The sequence below is a fragment of the Castor canadensis genome, chromosome 6, assembly GCF_047511655.1.
Source record: "Castor canadensis chromosome 6, mCasCan1.hap1v2, whole genome shotgun sequence".
NCBI classification, from domain to species: domain Eukaryota; kingdom Metazoa; phylum Chordata; class Mammalia; order Rodentia; family Castoridae; genus Castor; species Castor canadensis.
Genome location: NC_133391.1, coordinates 79,757,044 through 79,775,006, shown reverse-complemented (window position 1 = coordinate 79,775,006; position 17,963 = coordinate 79,757,044). Strand labels below are relative to the sequence as shown.

General features: G+C 46.4%; 2 protein-coding genes across 9 annotated transcripts in view; one reads left to right on the top strand and one right to left on the bottom strand.

The window, feature by feature from the left end:
• The window catches only part of Paip2 (poly(A) binding protein interacting protein 2), a 19,358-nt gene extending 13,223 nt beyond the window's left edge, over positions 1-6,135 (top strand). For both annotated transcript variants that reach the window (XM_020183134.2, XM_074076909.1), the window contains 2 exons: positions 2,423-2,602; positions 5,197-6,135. In XM_020183134.2, coding sequence (XP_020038723.1) covers positions 2,423-2,602; positions 5,197-5,253 — 237 coding nt within the window. In that variant the 3' untranslated portion in view covers positions 5,254-6,135. The remainder of the gene's footprint in view (positions 1-2,422; positions 2,603-5,196) is intronic.
• Slc23a1 (solute carrier family 23 member 1) lies at positions 3,979-17,963 on the bottom strand. 7 transcript variants are annotated; one of them, XM_074076903.1, is made up of 17 exons: positions 17,005-17,317; positions 15,886-15,947; positions 15,190-15,324; positions 14,621-14,778; positions 13,840-13,928; positions 13,615-13,682; positions 13,312-13,493; positions 13,060-13,180; positions 12,653-12,809; positions 12,216-12,363; positions 11,346-11,451; positions 10,951-11,080; positions 10,670-10,852; positions 10,069-10,164; positions 8,944-8,997; positions 8,731-8,847; positions 3,979-4,732 (listed from the first exon to the last, which is right to left on the bottom strand). In XM_074076903.1, the coding sequence occupies exons 1-16, from the start codon at positions 17,120-17,122 to the stop codon at positions 8,750-8,752; spliced, it is 1,905 nt and encodes a 634-aa protein (XP_073933004.1). In that variant the 5' UTR covers positions 17,123-17,317; the 3' UTR covers positions 3,979-4,732; positions 8,731-8,749. The 7 variants fall into 7 exon arrangements, with proteins under 7 accessions (XP_073933004.1, XP_073933008.1, XP_073933007.1 ...); XM_074076907.1 differs by lacking the exon at positions 17,005-17,317 and adding an exon at positions 17,763-17,963 and having other exon boundaries at positions 8,731-8,997; XM_074076906.1 differs by lacking the exon at positions 17,005-17,317 and adding an exon at positions 17,532-17,550 and having other exon boundaries at positions 8,731-8,997.

Genomic DNA, 17,963 nt, shown 5'->3' with positions numbered 1-17,963 from the left:
TTAGTTTTTTGTACAGACCTGTTCTTTTTATAGCTCACTATAGTCCTCAAATAATGAGATTATCCTTGGCTCTGACGTGTGTTTATCTAGTCGTTTACAGGTTGAAGTGTGTAGGTTTATGTGCCACCACTCCTATTTTACTTGGCTGCTGATTACCACCAGGCTTACCTGCTCATTAAAATTACTCGGGCATCTTGTTTCAGAGTCCCACCCTGGAGATTCTGATTCAGGAAAACTAGGGTGGAGCCTGGGAAACTAAAAAGCTCCCAGGTGGTTCTGGCAAGTAAGTTTGGAAACCACTACCTTGTACAAATCAGATTGCAGTGCAAGTCAGAAATCTGGAGCAGACAAAGATATTAGGGTATAAAACTATGCTATATTTTTTGTTTGTTTTTTGTAGTACTGGGGGTTGAACTCAGGACCTTCACCTTGAGCCACTCCACCAGCCCTTTTTTGTGCTAGGTTGTTTTTCTTTTTTTTTTTTTTGAGATAGAGTCTCATGGAACTATTTGCCTAGGCTGCCTTCAAACTGAGGTCCTCCTGATCAGCTAGGATTATAGGTGTTGGGCACAAGTGCCTGGCTACTATTTTTAACCTGAGAACTTCAGTCTAATCAGCCTGAAAAATTTGGAACCATTCTTCTCTGTAGAGAATGCTCATACACATATAAATGTTGTCTTTTCCATATTTCTGGCATCTGTTCTCATCTTAACTCCCCACTGATATGGTCTTTGGTAATCAGTAACCTGCTTGACTTCTCTGTATCCAGTGACGGACATTCCAGAGTAAAAACAGTCAGTCTTCACTTCGTGAGAATCAGTTGTGGTGTCGTGTTTTTGTTTTATTTAGTTTTTTATGGTGTTGAGGATTGAGCCCAGGTCCTCTTGCATGCTAGGATCACTTGGGAGGGGTTTTTTTGTTTTGTTTTGTTTTTGTTTTTTTTGTGGGACTAGAGTTTGAATTCAGGGCCTACACCTTGAGCCATTCCACCATCCCGTTTTTGGGATGAGTTTTTTCAAGATAGGGTCTCACGAACTATTTGCCCAGGCTGGCTTTGAATTGTGATCCTCCTGATCTCTGTCTCCTAAGTAGCTAGGATTATAGGCTTAAGCTACCAATGCCTGGCAGGAGTATTTTTGCTATTTTTACTTAACAATTCCCTGATCCTACCCCACATAAGATTTTGTTTCAGTCATTTTGGGGTTGGATGAGGGTTTATATAGTGTTAAAAGTTTCCTTTGTTACTTCCTTTGTATTTTCCTTTGTTATTCCTTGCCGCCCTCAATGGGAAAATGTATTCTAAGAGAAGTAAAGACTAGAAAAATCCTAAGAGATCATCTTAGATCTTTTTGGAAAGCATTTTTTCCCCCCTTAGCATGGAAGTAAAGGAGAAAGTCTGACACTATTTTTGATTGTATGTTTTTATTTCTGATACTGGGGATCAAACCCATGCATTCTACCACTGAGCTATATCCCTAGCCCAGACAGTACTGGGGTTTGAATTCAGGGCCTTGAGCTTTATTTTTATTTCCTGAGACTGGCATCGGTGGTATGACTCAAGCAGTAGAGCATCTGCTTTGTGGTACTAGGGTTTGAATCTACACCTTGAGCCACTCCACCAGCCCTTTATTGTGATGGTTTTTCCAAGGTAGGGTCTCTCAAACTATTCAAACTGTGATCCTCCTGATCTCTGTCTCCTCAGTAGCTAGGAATACAGGCATGTAGCACCCAGCTGAGCATCTGTTTTGAAAGCACAAAGCCCGTGAGTTCAAACCCCAGTCCTACCTAACGAAGGGAAAAAAAAAAAAAAGACAGGCTCTTGTTACAGAGCCCAGACTGAACCTCAACCTGTCCATTTTCCAGTCTCCACCTCCTGAGGAGTATGGAGGTTATAGTCATGTTCCACCTGAACATGAACTCCAGGGCCTCACAGTTGCTACTCAGGTGTTCTATGACTTGAGCCATGCTCCCAGCCCTTTTTTGCTATAGTTATTTTTCATGTAGAATTCTCATTTTTGTTCAGGGCTGACCTCAAACTGAGTCCTCCTGTCTATACCATCTCTTCTAGGTGATATCATAGATGAGTGCCACCACATCAGGCTTTATGATTGAGATAGGGTCTCACTAACTTTCTGCCTCAGATTAGCCTCAAACCACTATCCTATCTCTACCTCACAAGTTCCTGTGATTACAGAAGTGAGGCACAGCACTTGACCTGCTTTTGTGTTTTTAAGATAGGGTTTTACTATATAGAGTTCAGGTTGACTCAAACTCACCTTTTTCCTACTTCAACCTCCCAAATGCTAGGGTTACAGGCATGTACTACCACACCAGGCCAAACATTATGGCTTTAAATGGCTTATGTGAAGACATTTTAAGCCATTCCTAATGATGTCTTATCCTCTATTTGTTGAAAATCTAGATAGAAGAGGAGTTGTGGGAAGAAGAATTTATTGAACGTTGTTTCCAAGAAATGCTGGAAGAAGAAGAAGAACATGAGTGGTTTATTCCAGCTCGAGATCTCCCACAAACAATGGACCAAATCCAAGACCAATTTAATGACCTTGTTATCAGTGATGGCTCTTCTCTGGAAGATCTTGTGGTAAAAAGTTATTTTTCATCTTTTTTAGACACTAGCTCATCTTTCCCATAAGTGGAAAGACCAGCTACCATCTGTTTAAGAAGAGTTCCACGTCTCTTCCCCTTCCAAAATTGTACCGCTTCTTAAGAGTGGGGGCAGAGGCGTCCAGTGTCACTTAAACAAGGGGTAACTTCTGGCAACACCATGGAGTCTTAGACCACAAACAGACTCCTTGCTACAGTTAGTCTTAGAGGTTGCCTTTTTATCGTTGAAGTTGTGGTAGGATACTTACATGTCTTAATTAATTCACATATAGTGTTACCATGTGACTTGCCTGTTCAAAACTAGCATGATGGATTTTGCTCTTTAATCTCAATCTGAACATTTGGTGAAACTTAAAAATTTGAAAAATTTCATCTCAAAGGTAAAAAAAACTCATAGAGCTCTTTTGACCCAGGTTTTCATTCAAGTACCCAGTTCATTTGGAGCTGTGATATAATAAGGAATTTTACAAGCTCTTAGCAGAAGAGACACAAACCTGCAGTCACATTTTGTTACTTTCAATGTTCCCTCCCTGAGAATTATGGTAAACATAAGCACTAAAGCATATCCTTAAGAGTCCTTCACTAAAATTAGGATTAAAGAACTATTTTAATGTCAAACAAAATGTTCTGTAGGCCTGAATGTTTATAATTTGTAGTTGATTCTTCAAGATAAGTTATATGGAATTTTCTCACTGCACTCTTAAGTGTTTTTTGCAATTGTCTTCTGTTCACTGCAGTAGTTAACTAATCTGTACATGATAATTACCTATGAAGCATCAGAAACAAAAATCAGTCCCTCAGCTGTATCCCTCACTTGGAAAATCAATTTTCTTAGGTGTGTTAATTTTTAAAAAGCACTCCAGAGGCTGGGCACTGGTGGCTTATTCCTGTAATACTAACTATTCAGGTGGCAGAGATCAGGAGGATCAAGGTTCGAAGCCAGCCCAGGCAAATAGTTCAAGAGACCCTATCTGGAAAAACCCAATATAAAAAAACAGGGCTGGCGGAGTGGCACAAGTGGTAGAGCACCTACCTAGCACTGTAGAGGATTATTATATAGCCATCCTTCCCACCTGACATTTGGAAACCATTCTTCTTAAACTACTGTATGGAGAACACTGAAATTTTCCTTGTGGTATAGTCTTTGTTGCAGTAAATGTCAGTAATCCAGTTGAGTCTGTTGAGACATGCTTGCTTATGGCTATATTAGTCATGTCACAAGTAATCCTGATTTCCCTCATGAACAAAGCCCTTTGCTAGGCTTGATGTATAACTTTAACCTGGACTCAGTATAAATCTATAAATAACAGAAGTTGAAGCTAGTTGGTTTCACTCAATGTGAGATTACATTAATTCATTCCTAACACTTTTAATAGTTGCCAAAAGATTCTACATTCAAGAATGCTGCTTTTTTATTTAAACCATATACTTTCTCCTGCTCTTCTTCATCCTTGTGTGTGTGTGTGTGTGTGTGTGTGTGTGTGTGTGTGTGTGTGTGTGTGTGTGTGTGTGTTGCTAGAGATCAAGAAGCTCAGGACCTCAAGCATGCTAAGCTGGCACTCCACACAATTATCATCTCTAAACTGTACATTTAAAGTGTAGATACATTTCCCCCAGGGGAAGAGACATTGTACTCTTCCCAAGAAAAATTGTGTGTGAATTATGAAACTAAAATTACTGTTCCAGTATGTTGTTTTAATATTATGTTTTGGTCTTAAAGTAAGTAACAATGGGATCAAATTCAGTGTAAAAGACTGTCAAAATACCTCCACTTAGGTCTTGAAATCTGTCCTGGTTTCTTTTTTTATCAACTTACAACCCAAAATGTGATAGAAGAGCATTTCTAGCTATTCTTTCTATACACTTAACATGTCTGCATAGGAAAGTAAAGATTTAGAAACCTAGAATAATGTTAGTACAAGTCTCTGTAATTCTTACCAACTTTGGCCCCTTCCTCCCTTTTTTTTAAGCTGATGGAAAAATGGAGTCCCAGAGTCTGGTTTATCCAAGCTTATATAGGAAGTTAGATTGGGGCAGAGCTAGGATTTCAATTTTAGGTCTTCTGGCTCCTGATGTAGTTTTCTTTTCCTGTTACATACCGTGCCTCCTGTAGGAATTAGAAGACAGCAATTATAGAAAGACAACTCTTAAGTTTTCAGTGAGGATCATAAAATAAAATTAATTCATCAACAATGCCCCCATTATTTTAGACATAATTTCAACCCTTACTTAACATGTTTCCATGGTATGAAAGTGTTTTACAAAAGTCAGGTATCACAATTAAATTAACAGAATTCCTTATTCAGTACTATTCTATTATTTTATGTGGAGTTAGTGAATTTCTGGTTATGCTTAAACTTAGTTTCAGTTCCTCCTTTCTCTTAGAAGGTTGATACAATTTTCTTTCTCTGCGTAGCCTTACAGTCCAGGTTCTTTTATTTTGTATTTTTCTGGAAGATATTTTTTGCATGTGGATCTAGGCTGAATGCTTCTGAGTATATGAAGCCATCTGTAATGAACTTGCTTCTTTTTTTTTCTTTTTCTTTTTTTTTTTATGTACTTATTTTCCAGGTCAAGAGCAATCTGAATCCAAATGCAAAGGAGTTTGTTCCTGGGGTGAAGTACTAAAATATTTGAGTAGACGGGGCCCTCTTTTGGTGGATGTAGCACAATTTCCACACTGTGAAGGCAGTATTAGAAGACTTAATTGTAAAAGCTCTCTCTTGTCACTGTGTTACACTTATGCATTGCCAAAGTTTTTGTTAGTCTTGCATGCTTAATAAAAGTGCTGAGACTGTTATTAAGTAAAAAGCTGTCAAACATTTCCTGAAAATAGAATTGACTTAATGTAAAGACAGTGAGGAAAGAAGCACCAGTCAAGTTGTGACAAAGAACCAAGTTAAAAACCTCTAACTCCTACTAAATTTTCTTCTTCGAGGCCAAAGTGGTCCTGTAAGATTAACAGTTTTTAATGTGTATACTTTGTAGAAATGAGTAACATTAAATTACATTCTAATTGTTAAATCTCCTTTTTTCTGAAGGTCTATTAATTTGAAATAATTCACTATAAACAAAGTGTGTCTTTGGTGATTGATAAAAGCTAGTCTGGCTTTCTTGGTATGTTATAATGTTAGACATACTGAATTCTCCTGGCGTTATGTCTGAGGATATATGATTTGAGAATTTCATCCTTTGAGGGGATTAACTGTATCATAGCCATAACTGTGTGAAGTCTAACTTAGGACCAACACCAGTCCATAATCCAATTGAACAAAGACTGTAACATGATTTGAGTGGTGCTTTTCCTTGCTTTATTAACCATCATGACAAAAGTCTGCAGCACAACTTTTCTTTTAACAAAGCTAGAACAGTTTTGGCTTCTTAAACTTCATATTTGGGTAGGTTAAGCTGCCATACGTGTTCAGTGTGAATAGTGTTTAAGTTGAAAATATTGTAAAAAAATTATATTTTTTCAAAAATATTTAAAAAAATAAATAATAGTAGAACTGAGCTGATGCTTGTGTTTATTGGTGCTGGACTGCAGACTTCTCCAGTGGTGATACTCATTTTAGTGTGGGCCCAGTACTTCAGGACAACCCTGCTGGCAAAATGTGCTGAGAGAGCAGGATTCATTAGAACACACAGTAGCAAGTATGTTGCTGTGCACGTGTCTATCCACAATACAGCACTAAAATAAACTCTGTAGCCCTGCCTTTACTTTTTTTTTTTTTGGCTTGAGACTGCAGTATCGGGGCGATCATAGATAGCTGTGTTAAAAAACTCTGGTTGGGCTTGGGAGTATGGCTCAGTGGCAGAGAATTTGACCTAGCATGTGCAAGGCCCTGAACTTTTCTTGAGCTTTTTTTGTTTTGTTTTTTTAGGCGGTACTGGAGTTTGAACTCAGGGTTTAATGCTGGCTAGGCAGGCACTATACCAATTGAGCCGCTCTGCCAGCCCTTTTATATTCAGTATTTTCAAAATAGGCTCTCACAAACAGTTTGCCAGGGCTGGCTTTGAACCTCCATTTTCCTGGTCTCTACTGCCTGAGTAGCTAGGATTACAGGTGTGAGCCACCAGCACTTGGCTTTTCTTGAGCTTTTTGAGCTGAAGATTAAGAATACTACACAGTAATTTCTAGCTCACACTCTTCATGGAAGGCATGATGGGGTGGAGTTTTTTTGTTTTGTGTTGTGTTGTGTTTTGGGTTTTTTGGCAGTGCTGGAGCCAAAATACATGGGTAGGCAGCTGCTCTGCCACTGAGCTACACATCCAACCCCAATGGGATCTTTTTTTTTTTTTTAAATAGCTACCTCAACACTAATAAATAGGCAGGTTTTTAAAGAAACTCTGGAACAGTCATGCTTTACGTCTGTTCTTTTTGGAACCATAATATAATCACTTCCCTCTGTTTAGTGCTACAAAGGACAAAGCCAGCTCCCAGTATGTGAGGCATACAGGTCCTTTCTCTCTGAACTCAGGGGAAAATGAATTCATTTCCTCATACTGCCAAATTGTGACACTGTAGTGTAATCGGCGCCAATTAGGGAACTAGGCACTATGATCTAATGATTAAAAGCAAAGATTCTGGGCTGGGTGTGTGGCTCAAGTAGTAGAGTGCCTATCTAGCAAGTACAAGGCCCTGAGTTCAAATTTCAGCACCACCAAAAAAAAAAAGCAAAGATTCTAGCCACACTTCCCAGATGAGCATCCAGTGATCATGGGCAAGTTACTTAACCTTTCTGTGTCTTAGTTTTGTCTCTTAAAATGCTGATGTGAGGGCTAGTGAAGTGGCTAAAGTGATAAGAGTGCCTGCCTAGCAAGCATGAGGCCCTGAGTTCAAACCCCACTGCCAGCAAAAAAAAAAAAAAAAAGCTGAAAGGACACTCAGAAAGTTTTGGATTTTGGAGCATTTTGTTTGGTGCTGGGTATTGAACTCAGGGCCTCATACATGCTAGATAAGTGCTCTAGCATTGAGTTAACAGCCCAGGCTTGAATTTTGGAGCTTTTTTTTTTTTTAACTTTTAGATTAGGGATGGTGAACCAGAAAAACCTATGTAAATATTCCAGAACTCAAAAAACTCCAAAGTCTGGAACACTTCTGATACCAAGCATTTTGGGTAAGGAATTTTCAATCTGTCATAACAATGATTGCTATTATTATACTATTAAAGGATGGGCTGGCCAGGTGACAGTGGCTCACACCTGTAATCCTAGGTACTCCGAGACAGAGATCAGGAGGATTGCGGCTCAAAGCCAGCCTGGGTAAATAGTTCGAGAAACCCTTTTCCTAGATGAGAGAAAGGGCTGGCATGAAGCCTTGAGTTCAGACACTAGAACTACAAAAAAAAAAAAGTGGGCTGGAGGCATGGCTTAAGCAGTAGAGCATCTGCCTAGCAATGGAACATGCCTGCATTCCCAGCACTTGGATGCAGTCTGGGTGGCAGAGACCCTGTCTCAAACAAAACAAAAGTCTAGGCTCAGCTCTCTTGGAACTTTTCTTGTCTGAAGAAACATGCACATTTAAATCACTTTAGAAAGGTAGGCCTCTGCATTCCAGGTGGAGATGGAAAGTTTAAGAGCATCAGCTGCCCACGTATTTTGAAGCCCTATAGACATACAATCATCTCATCAGAGCTTGTACTGGTATAGTTTTAGGGTAACTGAATTCATTTCAGAGGGTTTTAATTTTATGATCACTATTGAAACAATTAATACATAATAGAGGATTTTTCCTGCTGGTTTGCTGTGTTGGTATTCTCAACCTTTTTCATATCAAATGTCAGGTATTTGTTCAGTATACTGGAATGCAAGGATGAGGCTGCCCATGACTGCTTGCTGGCTTAGTTTTGGCCCAGGTATCTGGGAGGATCAATATCTTGGCATACTTACAGCCACTTAGTGGCCCACACCAGGTGACAATTTCTCCTCTCACTATAAAACAGCTGAGGAATTTCACCCAGAAAATACATACTGACATTTTACCCATCCACCTACCCCTTGAGGATACTAGGTCACAAAAATGGAAAATGAGTAGTTTGGTTTTCCTTTTACAAAAACAATGTTTGATTATTTAGCCCTCCCACAAAAGCTGTGGACACACCCTACCTTTCTTGGAAATAATTTTTCAGACCTTGGTGCACACAGACCCAGTTTCTGTATTTTCTGGAGTGTCTTGTGGGACTGAAGGCTGCTTTCTTGACCTTGTAGAAAATCCTTTGAATACTGGACAGATAGGAATGTATTTCAGAAAGGCAATCCTTTTTACTATAGCCATTCCAATGGGAAAATCATAGCTCTTAAGGATGGCAGACGTCTCACTGTTGGCATGGGCTCCAGCTTGCCACTGTATCAGGCCTCGTTCCTCTGGGCTCCCTGGAAAGGATAGGGGGGTCATTTACCAAGGCCCAAGCCTTCTTACTGCCTTCCCATAATCTAGTCCTAAGGCAGGCTTCTAAGTCAATTGTGTGTGGCTGGGGATCTAGCCCAAGATCTTGCCCATGCCCAGCCCTCAAATATCTCTTAAAAATACTGTTTGATCCTAAAAAGTTGTTGAATCCATGATTTCTTTATGTGTGTGGAGGGGAGAGGGGGTTCTGGTGGAAGGCAGACAAGTGCTAGACAAGTGCTTTACCACGCTGAGTCACTTTCTGAGTTTCTATTTTGCCAAAGCCTGGGGAAGGCTAAAGTTAACACTGTAACTGTAGTGCGTTAGGTTCTGTGCTAAGTGCTTTAATTTTATTATGTCACATCAAAACATTTCTGGGAAGCTGGGGACCAGTGGCTCACGCCAGTAATCCTAGCTACTCAGGAGGCAGAGATCAGGAAGATTGCGGTTCAAAGCCAGCTGGGGGAAAATTGTTCTCGAGACCCTATCTCGAAAAAAAAATCACAAAAGGAGGTGGGGGCTGGTGGAGTGGCTCATGGTGTAAGCCCTGAGTTCAAGCCCCAGTACTGCAAATAATAATAATAATCACAGCAAAATGGACTGGAGATGTGTCTCAGGTGGTAGAGCACCTGCTTTGTTAAGCACAAAACCCTGAGTTCAAACAGTCCCACCAAAAAAAAAAAAGATAATGGAGATTCAGTCTAGCCTGGGTCTAAAAGTGAGATGCTATTTGGAAAAGAACTAAAACAAAGGGCTGGCAACGTGGCACAAGTGGCAGAATGCCTGGCAAGTTCAAGGTCCTGAGTTCAAACCCTAGTACCACCAAAAAAAAAGTCTAGGAAATTACTTCCAGGACCCAGAAATAATTCTCATGGCCTCACCCTCTTCAAGACATAGGAGGCATGTCTGCCTCTGTTTGTCCTCCCAGCCATGGGCATTCCACCAGCCTATCTGCTCCTTGCAGACCTGCATGGCATCAGATCTAGTCACAACCATTCACAGGACCAGTTGCTGGAGTCCAGCCTATTTCTGCCTTCCCTCCCAGAGCTGACCCATACCTGGCACTGTGTTGTCCAGTAGGAAAGCAAGGAACCCGCCCACAAACATCTCCGTGGTCAGCAGCACAGTCAGAATCTGGTCCACTTCAGGAATGCCTGTGGAGTAGGCCAAGGGCCAATGGATGTTGCCTAGAGCTTAGGGACTTCTCACTTGTGCAACCTTGGTTAAGGGCTTAACTTGCACATATCTGTACTTCCCATCCTTGTGTTCAATTCCAGTTGCCAGTTACTGATTTAGGACATACCACCTAGCCTCTCTGAGCCTCAGGTTCCTCCTCTGTAAGATGGAGATGATAACAGTGTCTGTCTTATAGAGGTGTTATGAAATTTAAATGAGCACATGTAAAACTTTCTGTCCACAAAGTGTTTTAGCAAAGGACAGTTAGTAATTAGCCACTCTGCTGCTGATTAACACCCAGAGTTGGGAAGGCTCTGTGGCTCGACCTGTGTAGAGCCTCTAAGGGAGGAGGCTGTGCTTAGAGATTGGTTTGGTTTTTGTTTTGTGGGACTGGGGACTGAACTTGCACGCGCGCGTGCTAGACACGCGCTCTACCACTGAGCTACACTCCCAGCCCGCGTGCTCAGTCTTGAGCCCACCCACCTGCCCCACCTCCGGAGACAGTCGACAGCCAGAAGGCACCTGTATTGATGGCGCCGGGGTTGGAGTCCAGGTAATTGGGCAGGGTGAGTCCGAAGAACATGGAAAATCCGAGCACAAAGAGGTTGCGGGAGGAGTTCATGTCTACGAACTGCAGGTTGGACAGTCCAACTGCGGTAATCATGCCTGCGGGCACAGGAGAACCGCTACAGATGCTGCGCGGCTGGGTGAGGCCACCATTCAGCGACCCGTACCGCTTCCTCGGGCCCGCGCCGGGCACTCACCGAAGAGGGTGCAGAACATGCCCCCCAGAATAGGGTCAGGGAGCGAGGCGAAGAGGGCTGTGAACTTGCCGATGGTCCCCAGGACCAGCATGATAGCCGCGCCGTACTGCACCACGCGCCGGCTGCCCACCTGCAAAGAAAGGGGCGGGGCTGGAGCAGCGGCGGGAGGGGGGGCGAGTTACGGGGGCGGGGCTGGGGCTGCGGCGGGGGGGGGGAGTTACGGGGGCGGGGCTGCCGAAGACACTAGGCCCGTATGGACTGGGGCTTGATGCGGGGGCGAAGCCTCTCAAAGACAGGGCAGGGCTAGGCCAAAGCCGGGACTGGCTTTGGGGCGGGGCCTGAGACACTGGGAACCCAAATGGGACTTTGTGCTGCTCTGGCTTGTCGCGGGGCACCTTAGTAATCCCTAGGACGCCAATATTGGGACTGGATGAGGTGGACCCGTTGCCTGTGCCCAAAAGCCCGGCGATAATGCAACAGATGCCTTCGATGAAGATGCCCCTGTAATGAAAGGGTGAATGAGGGTCTTGGTCCAGCCTCTTCATCAGCTTGTGTCCTCCGTTGCCCACGTCGGCTGCCTGCCCTTCTAAGACTGTGCCGGCTGCCACTATCGGTCCGTAGTACTCCACACTCCAGACCAGAGAGAAGTCTGGGAGTCAGAAGCCGTAGTAAGAGCGCTAGTTCAGTGCGACTTCCAGTGCCCTGGCACTTACTCCCTTAGGCACTTGTGGGCTTCAATGTCCTCATCTGTACAGTGGGGCTATAAGGGTCCCTGTCTCACAGAACGGATATCAGGTTGCATGAGAGGAGCACTGGAATGCTGGCACAGCTGGGCGCTGGTGGCTCATGCCTGTAATCCTAGCTCCTCAGGAGGCAGAGATCAGGAGGCTCTCAGTTCAAAGCCAGCCCAGGCGAATAGTTCGGGAGACTGTCTCGAACAAACCCATCACAGAAAAGGGCTGGTGAAGTGGCTTAAGGTGTAGGCTCTTAGTTCAAGCCCCAGTGTCAAAACAAACAAACAAACTGGTACATGGAAGGTTGTCAATGACTGTGGTTTCCCTGGGACTCCATTTATCTACTTAGCTATTCCCAACAATCATGTAGTAAGTGATAAGGGCCTCCCTATTCCAGAAGCAAGGAAAACAAGGTCAGGAAGTGTGAGTGACTTGCCCAAGCCTACTTGTCTAAAACTCATCCCCATCCCTACATTTGTTCCCTGAGTGGCCCCCCAGGGATCAGATGTGGGGGAGAGCAAGTGAGCATACCTATTGATAGCATGTACTGGAGGGGGTGGTGCGCCAGCCAGGCGGGCACAAGCATAGTAATCACCAATGGATTCAATGATGCCTGCCAGTGTGGCACTGAACATTCCCAGGACAGCAGCCACAGTCACTGTGGGAAGACCCCACTGACCTGGATTGGGAGAAGAGAGGAGGATGGATACAGTGAGGAGTCTGTGGTGCGTGGGGAATGGACAGGGGAGTTCTTGAACCAGAAGGGGGCTGGTAGGGGTCTTGAGCTGCAATGGGAGCTGCTCAGTTATGGGAGCTTATTTGGACCTGGAGTAAGGCATTGTCTGAGTAAAACTATTCTGCATGCTATAAATATGTGGCTAATGCTATTTGTGTTGTCAACTGAATTGAGGTCACCAGGGGTCTCTCAGGTACAGTTGGAGGCAGAGGGATCTGAGGGAGTTGCTTACCTGGGTAGGGGATTCGGATCCAGGGAGAAATACTCATGATGTCCCCTCGGGCATCAGTTCGTGCATGGAAGCCATAGGCTGCTGGGTCTGAGGGCAGCACATCTGTCAGGGTCAGCACATAGCAGAGCAGCCACACAGTCATGATGGCCAGCACAATCTGAAGCAAGTAGGGTGAGGGGCGCACTGTAGGGGCTGGAGGTCTCTGACCACACTGACCTGTCTCTACTCAGCTCCAGCCCAGACCCCCGCTTGAGTCCCCCACTGTCATCCACACTCCAGCCCCAACACCTGTTCCAGCCTCTGGCCGCACCTCATCTCTCAGGCTCCCATGCTGTCCATACCCTTGCCCTGGGCACAGGACCAGTCCCTGTCTGCGTCCCAGCCCCAGCCGCCTTCCAGTTCTTTACCGGAAACATCTTGAAGATCTGGATGCGGAAGAAAGTGAGGCCCTTGCCCCAGCGGTACACAGGGAACAGTAAGGTGAGGTTGCGCAGGTACTGGGAGAAGAGGATGATCAGGAGAATGGAGCTGAGGACAGAGGCAAAAGGAAGATGTGGCTGGTAGGCCAGGCTGGTACCAGGATCCAGGACAAAGAGGGCAGAACATGCAAGGGTTGCAGGTACAGGGAGTAGGCAGGGATCAGGTCTGGTGCCTCTCACCAAGCTGAGATGCCCCAGTGGGAGCCAGCTCGGTCACCAGCAGCTTGGAAGACAGAAAGGCCAATGAGGGAGACAGTGGGGGTGACTGTGAGAGGCCCTATATAGTTGAGCAGGGCTCCAGGCAGCCCCATCAGCCCGATCACCACCTCCACTGTGCTGGACACCATGATCGCACCCTGGATCTAAAAGGGCAAAAAATCAGCTATAAGTCACTATGTCCACTATCAGGATAACAGTTGAATCACACAACTGAGCAGTGGTCTTCACTCCCATCTAGCCCCTCCTCAGGCCTCTCCTACCTACCTCTCTCATCCGAGGTTGCCAGATATGAGAGGTGTTCAGAGGCAGACTCCAATTACCATAGATATCCTCTGGGGACAAAGACAGGTACACACAAACAAGAGACAGAGTAGGATAGAAGATACTTCCATGAATATACCCTGGTGTCTGAACTTGAGACAGTTGCCCAGACCTTCAAGCCCCTGGGCCTCCCCTCTCCTCCAGCCCAGACCCCCAAAATATGCCCACCTTCAGGGGGGCATTTCCATCTATCCAGGGCTAGGATGGCTCTGACTGGAACCAGAAATGCAAAGGCACTGGCCTGGAACAGCGGCAACCTAAAAGACAATCGCCGAGCAGCAGGGGTGACAGGGTTGGTGGGGATAGAGACAGGGAGACTGGGAGGAAGGGGCATAGAGAGCAGACAGAGACACGGGCACGGGTAGTGGCAGGGCAGAGGAAAGTCATTGAAGATCCAGGCAGGACTGTCTAACATTTCCAGGGGGCAAGAACAAACAAATGGCTGCTCCAGCTCAAAAGCTGGCCCTTGTCTTGGAGCTGCACACCAGTTCCCCACCATGAGGAGCAGAAGGCTCAGTTTTGGTGTCTGTGCTCTGCTCACCACTGTCCTCTTCCCCACCACTCAAACAACCATCCTTTTTACCACCCAGGCTAGGGATGTTCACATGGGACTAGGAGCTCCCCAGGCCTGCTGGCCATTTCAGAGTGCAGACAGGGAAGAGGGTGGTCTTGAGCATTTAGGGTAGGGCACATTCCCTTGCACCTGCAGACTCCTTATCTTTGAGGAGCCCCAGAGCAGGACCCCCTGGATTGAAGGGCCCAGCTGCCTAGCTGTAAGGTTGGCCTGGGGATAGGAGCAGCAGATGGGGGTTTGAATTTTTTTTGTTCCATAAAAGTCCCCTGAGCTTTTGAGCCCACCTGTTCCTGCCCCATGGGTCACAGTGCACATGCCTGTGCACTCCTGTGTGTATGTGCCACACACACTTGTGAATGGGGACGGGCAGCTCACCGGATACCCAGTGTGGTCTGGATAAGAGTAGTGACACCCACGCATGCGAAGATGGTGCCGATGAGCTGACTGATCATGTACTGGTCGTGGCCCACACACAGCGCCTCCGCCAAGAGGAAGGGCACAGCAATGGTGCCACTGAAGCATGTCAGGTAATGCTAGGGTGACAGAGGAATGCATGAGGCAAGGGCCACTGAGCTCACACAGAAACAGGTGTACCCTAGGTCCTCATACCTGCCTCACTGGGCCTGAGTCTGGGCCACCCTGCCTGTGTGTCACTGCACTGACACTCCCCACAGGGATTCCTAGAGAGTTACTGCTCACTACTCTTGGGGGTGCTAATCTCCCTCACCCTGTTATTCTTGCAGATGGGTTTACCTCCCTGTCACCAACACTCCACAACCCTCTCAGATCCCATTTCCCTGTTCCCACCCGTGCTTGGTGATACTTGCTGTACTGACCTTAAGTTTCTCTTTCTCTCACCTGAAATAACCTTGTTGGTTTGGGGTAGGACCAGGATCCCTGGGGTGTGTGCAACTGGGAGTGGGGAGGCGCTGAGGGAGGCCCACCTGGAAGCCCAGCAGGATGCACAGGTACCAAGGTGGCACGTCCTCAATCTTGTACAACATGTCAAACTGGGGCTCCGAAGGCTTTGACAAATGTGGGTCCCTGGTGGAAGTCCCTGCTGAGCCTGGGGAGTCATGCTGGGGCAGAGAGAGTACCAGCTTAGGTGGCGTGATGAACAGGCAAAGCCCACTGCACCCCATGATCGATCGCAGAGGCTGAGTGGGCAGCATGGAGTGCCCACCCTCCCTTACAGTCTGTCTGCCTGGTGGTCACTTGACCTGGCCACATCTCACATTGCTTCCTGAAGGGATGAACACACTGCACTCGCCCATACAGCTTGCAGATCCCATGCATTCAGCCAGGGGTGGGTCCCTAAGTCAGAAGACCTGGGAGGCACCAGGGGAGGGGCCAAGACAGTGCATAAGCCCACTCTGGTCCCACCGCTGCCCCCTGGAGGTCCTTAGGGGTGTCACTGGGGAGGAGGCTGGGCCCCTACTGACCCCCAAGCTCAAGTCAGCCAGTCCCATAGCTAAAGACTACACCTTCACCCCATCCCCCAATTGCCACATTCAGCTCTGGACTGTCACTTTCTATGAAGTTCATCAGAACTTTGTTTCTTCCCACCCAGACAGGCCTATATAGGCCCTCCAGCCCTCACCTGCCTGCCCCCACCCAGTTCCCACACAGTCCCCCAGCACCTGTATCTGGCCCTCGGGGTCCTCCTGAGCCTTCATCTGTAGGACACAGGTGTGAGAAGCTCCTAAGGAGAAGAGAGGATGACTTTACAAAGGCCAAGAAGGACTTTACTCCACACACCAGACATTGTTTGAAGTAAATCTGTAACCAGGTCCCTAGCTCTGGATTGCGAAAGGGGAATCGGGCAGAGGTAAGGTATTAACCCTGGCTTTGGTGGTAAAGGCCACCCAAGTCTAGGCTACATTTGTCTCCTGAGCATTCCCTTCCCTGCCTGCATCCGAGCCTGGCATGAGACCAGTTCTTGTGTTCCTAGAGACTGCCATAGTCGCGGGGGACAGAAGGGGACAATCTGACAAGGAAAGGGAGGGGGAATGGGTACTTATCACAATCACCCTCCACACAAAGCCCTTCCTTGCTTATATGAATAACAAGTTAATCTTTATCATCATTGCCATAACCATTCTCCTTACTGAGGAATGATTGATTGGCAAGAGATACACAGGTTTACATCTGTGCTGTCATGTGGATCTCCTTTTATATTGAGGAAATAAAATGATTTGACCAAGGCCACTCAGGCAGGTAGAAAAACAGTCCTTGCTGGGCGCCAGTGTCTCATGCCTATAGTCCTAGCTGCTCAGGAGATCAGGAGGCTCAAGGTTCAAAGCTAGCCCAGACAAATAGGTCAAGAGACCCTATGTCGAAAAACCCTTCACAAAAAAGGGCTGGTGGAGTGGCTCAAGGTGTAGGCTCTGAATTCAAGCCCCAGTACTGCAAAAAAAAAAAAAAAAAAAATTAAATTCTGTGAGGTTGGCCTTCAAACTCAGCTGTGATCTCTCTCCACATAGAATAATAGGGCCACCAACAAAACAAAACAAAAAACATGGCGAGAGCAGATCATTCAACTGAGGGTGGGGCCTTTCTAATCACTGGGCCCTGAGTGACTGCGCGTCACACAGTCCGGGAAGCCAGTACCATGTCCAACCGGTCTCCCCTGTCAGCAGGCCAGCCTGGACTGAACCAAGGGCCTGAGGATACAGCTCAGCTCCTCAGCTGGTGAGAGTTAGACCTGGGATCCCACCTGCTTCCCTCTGGGTTACCTGGCCACTTCATGGCCTACCTACTTCTGAGTTTGCTGTGCCCATGACCAGGTGGGACACAGGCCAGGCTGAAGTCACAGGCAGCATGGCTCTCCAGCAGCTTCATGCCACAACTTTGAGCCTGGCTCCTTCCTCTGTTCATCTGTCCTCTCCTTTCCCTCTTGGCTCTCAGGTCCTTAAAGTCTTCTAACCTGTTTGGAGCCTCTGCAATTCCTCAGCATTTGCCTCTGCCCCCACCTCCCAGTGCTCTGCAGGGGGTAGTGGGGCTGGACCCCACCCCTAGACACAGTTCAATTCACCCAAACCTCACCCACAATTGAATCGTGAACCTCACAATTCAACCCAATTCATAATTCATCACACAATTCACATCACACGATTCAATCCAGACCTCACCCATAGATGGGGAAGTTGCACATGACCCAAGTTGCCTGGAAACCCAAATGGGCCCACAGCACCCAGACTCTGATACAGTCTCCAAGTCACTCTACATAAACACAGAATCATTCAGGTCCTCATCCCAGGCCCCCTCCCAGACCCACACCTCATACCCCTGACAGCTCAGCCGATTCCTTGGGCCCTGGCACTCCTGGTCCCTGGGGTTCAGGCTAGGGAAGGCAGGACATCAGGTAGATCTTAGACAGGTGATGGGATGTGGAGAACTGGAGCTCCAGGGGCGTTCCCAGGGCCTGGGAATGGTCAGGCCCTGGGAGGGAACGGTCTTTCCCATTCCTCCAATAGCCGACCTTGCCCCACCCTCAAAGTCTGAATCCCCTCCTGACCTTGTCACTACTCAGTCTGGGAATGGTCTGCAGCTCTTTTCTTGTTGTCGGAGCCTCGCTTTCTGCCTCTGTTCTACCCAGGCATCGGTGGATCAGTGACACAAAGGAAACTAAAGTTGCAGCACTACCTGACTCCAGGTTTTCAGACCCAGGAGCCTAGGGATCCTTTCCCAAGGGCATGGCCTCTGGAGAAGGAGAATT

Bases quoted from the DNA above. Each gene is read 5' to 3' on its own strand.
- Slc23a1 (XM_074076901.1), bottom strand. From the start codon at position 17,086: ATGAAGCTGCTGGAGAGCCATGCTGCCTGTGACTTCAGCCTGGCCTGT. The intron at 13,494-13,614 runs GTAGGTAGGAGA...TTGCCCTTTTAG, and splicing joins GGCAACCTCGGATGAGAGAG to ATCCAGGGTGCGATCATGGT. The intron at 11,452-12,215 runs GTATGCTCACTT...CTTTCATTACAG, and splicing joins CCAGTACATGCTATCAATAG to GGGCATCTTCATCGAAGGCA.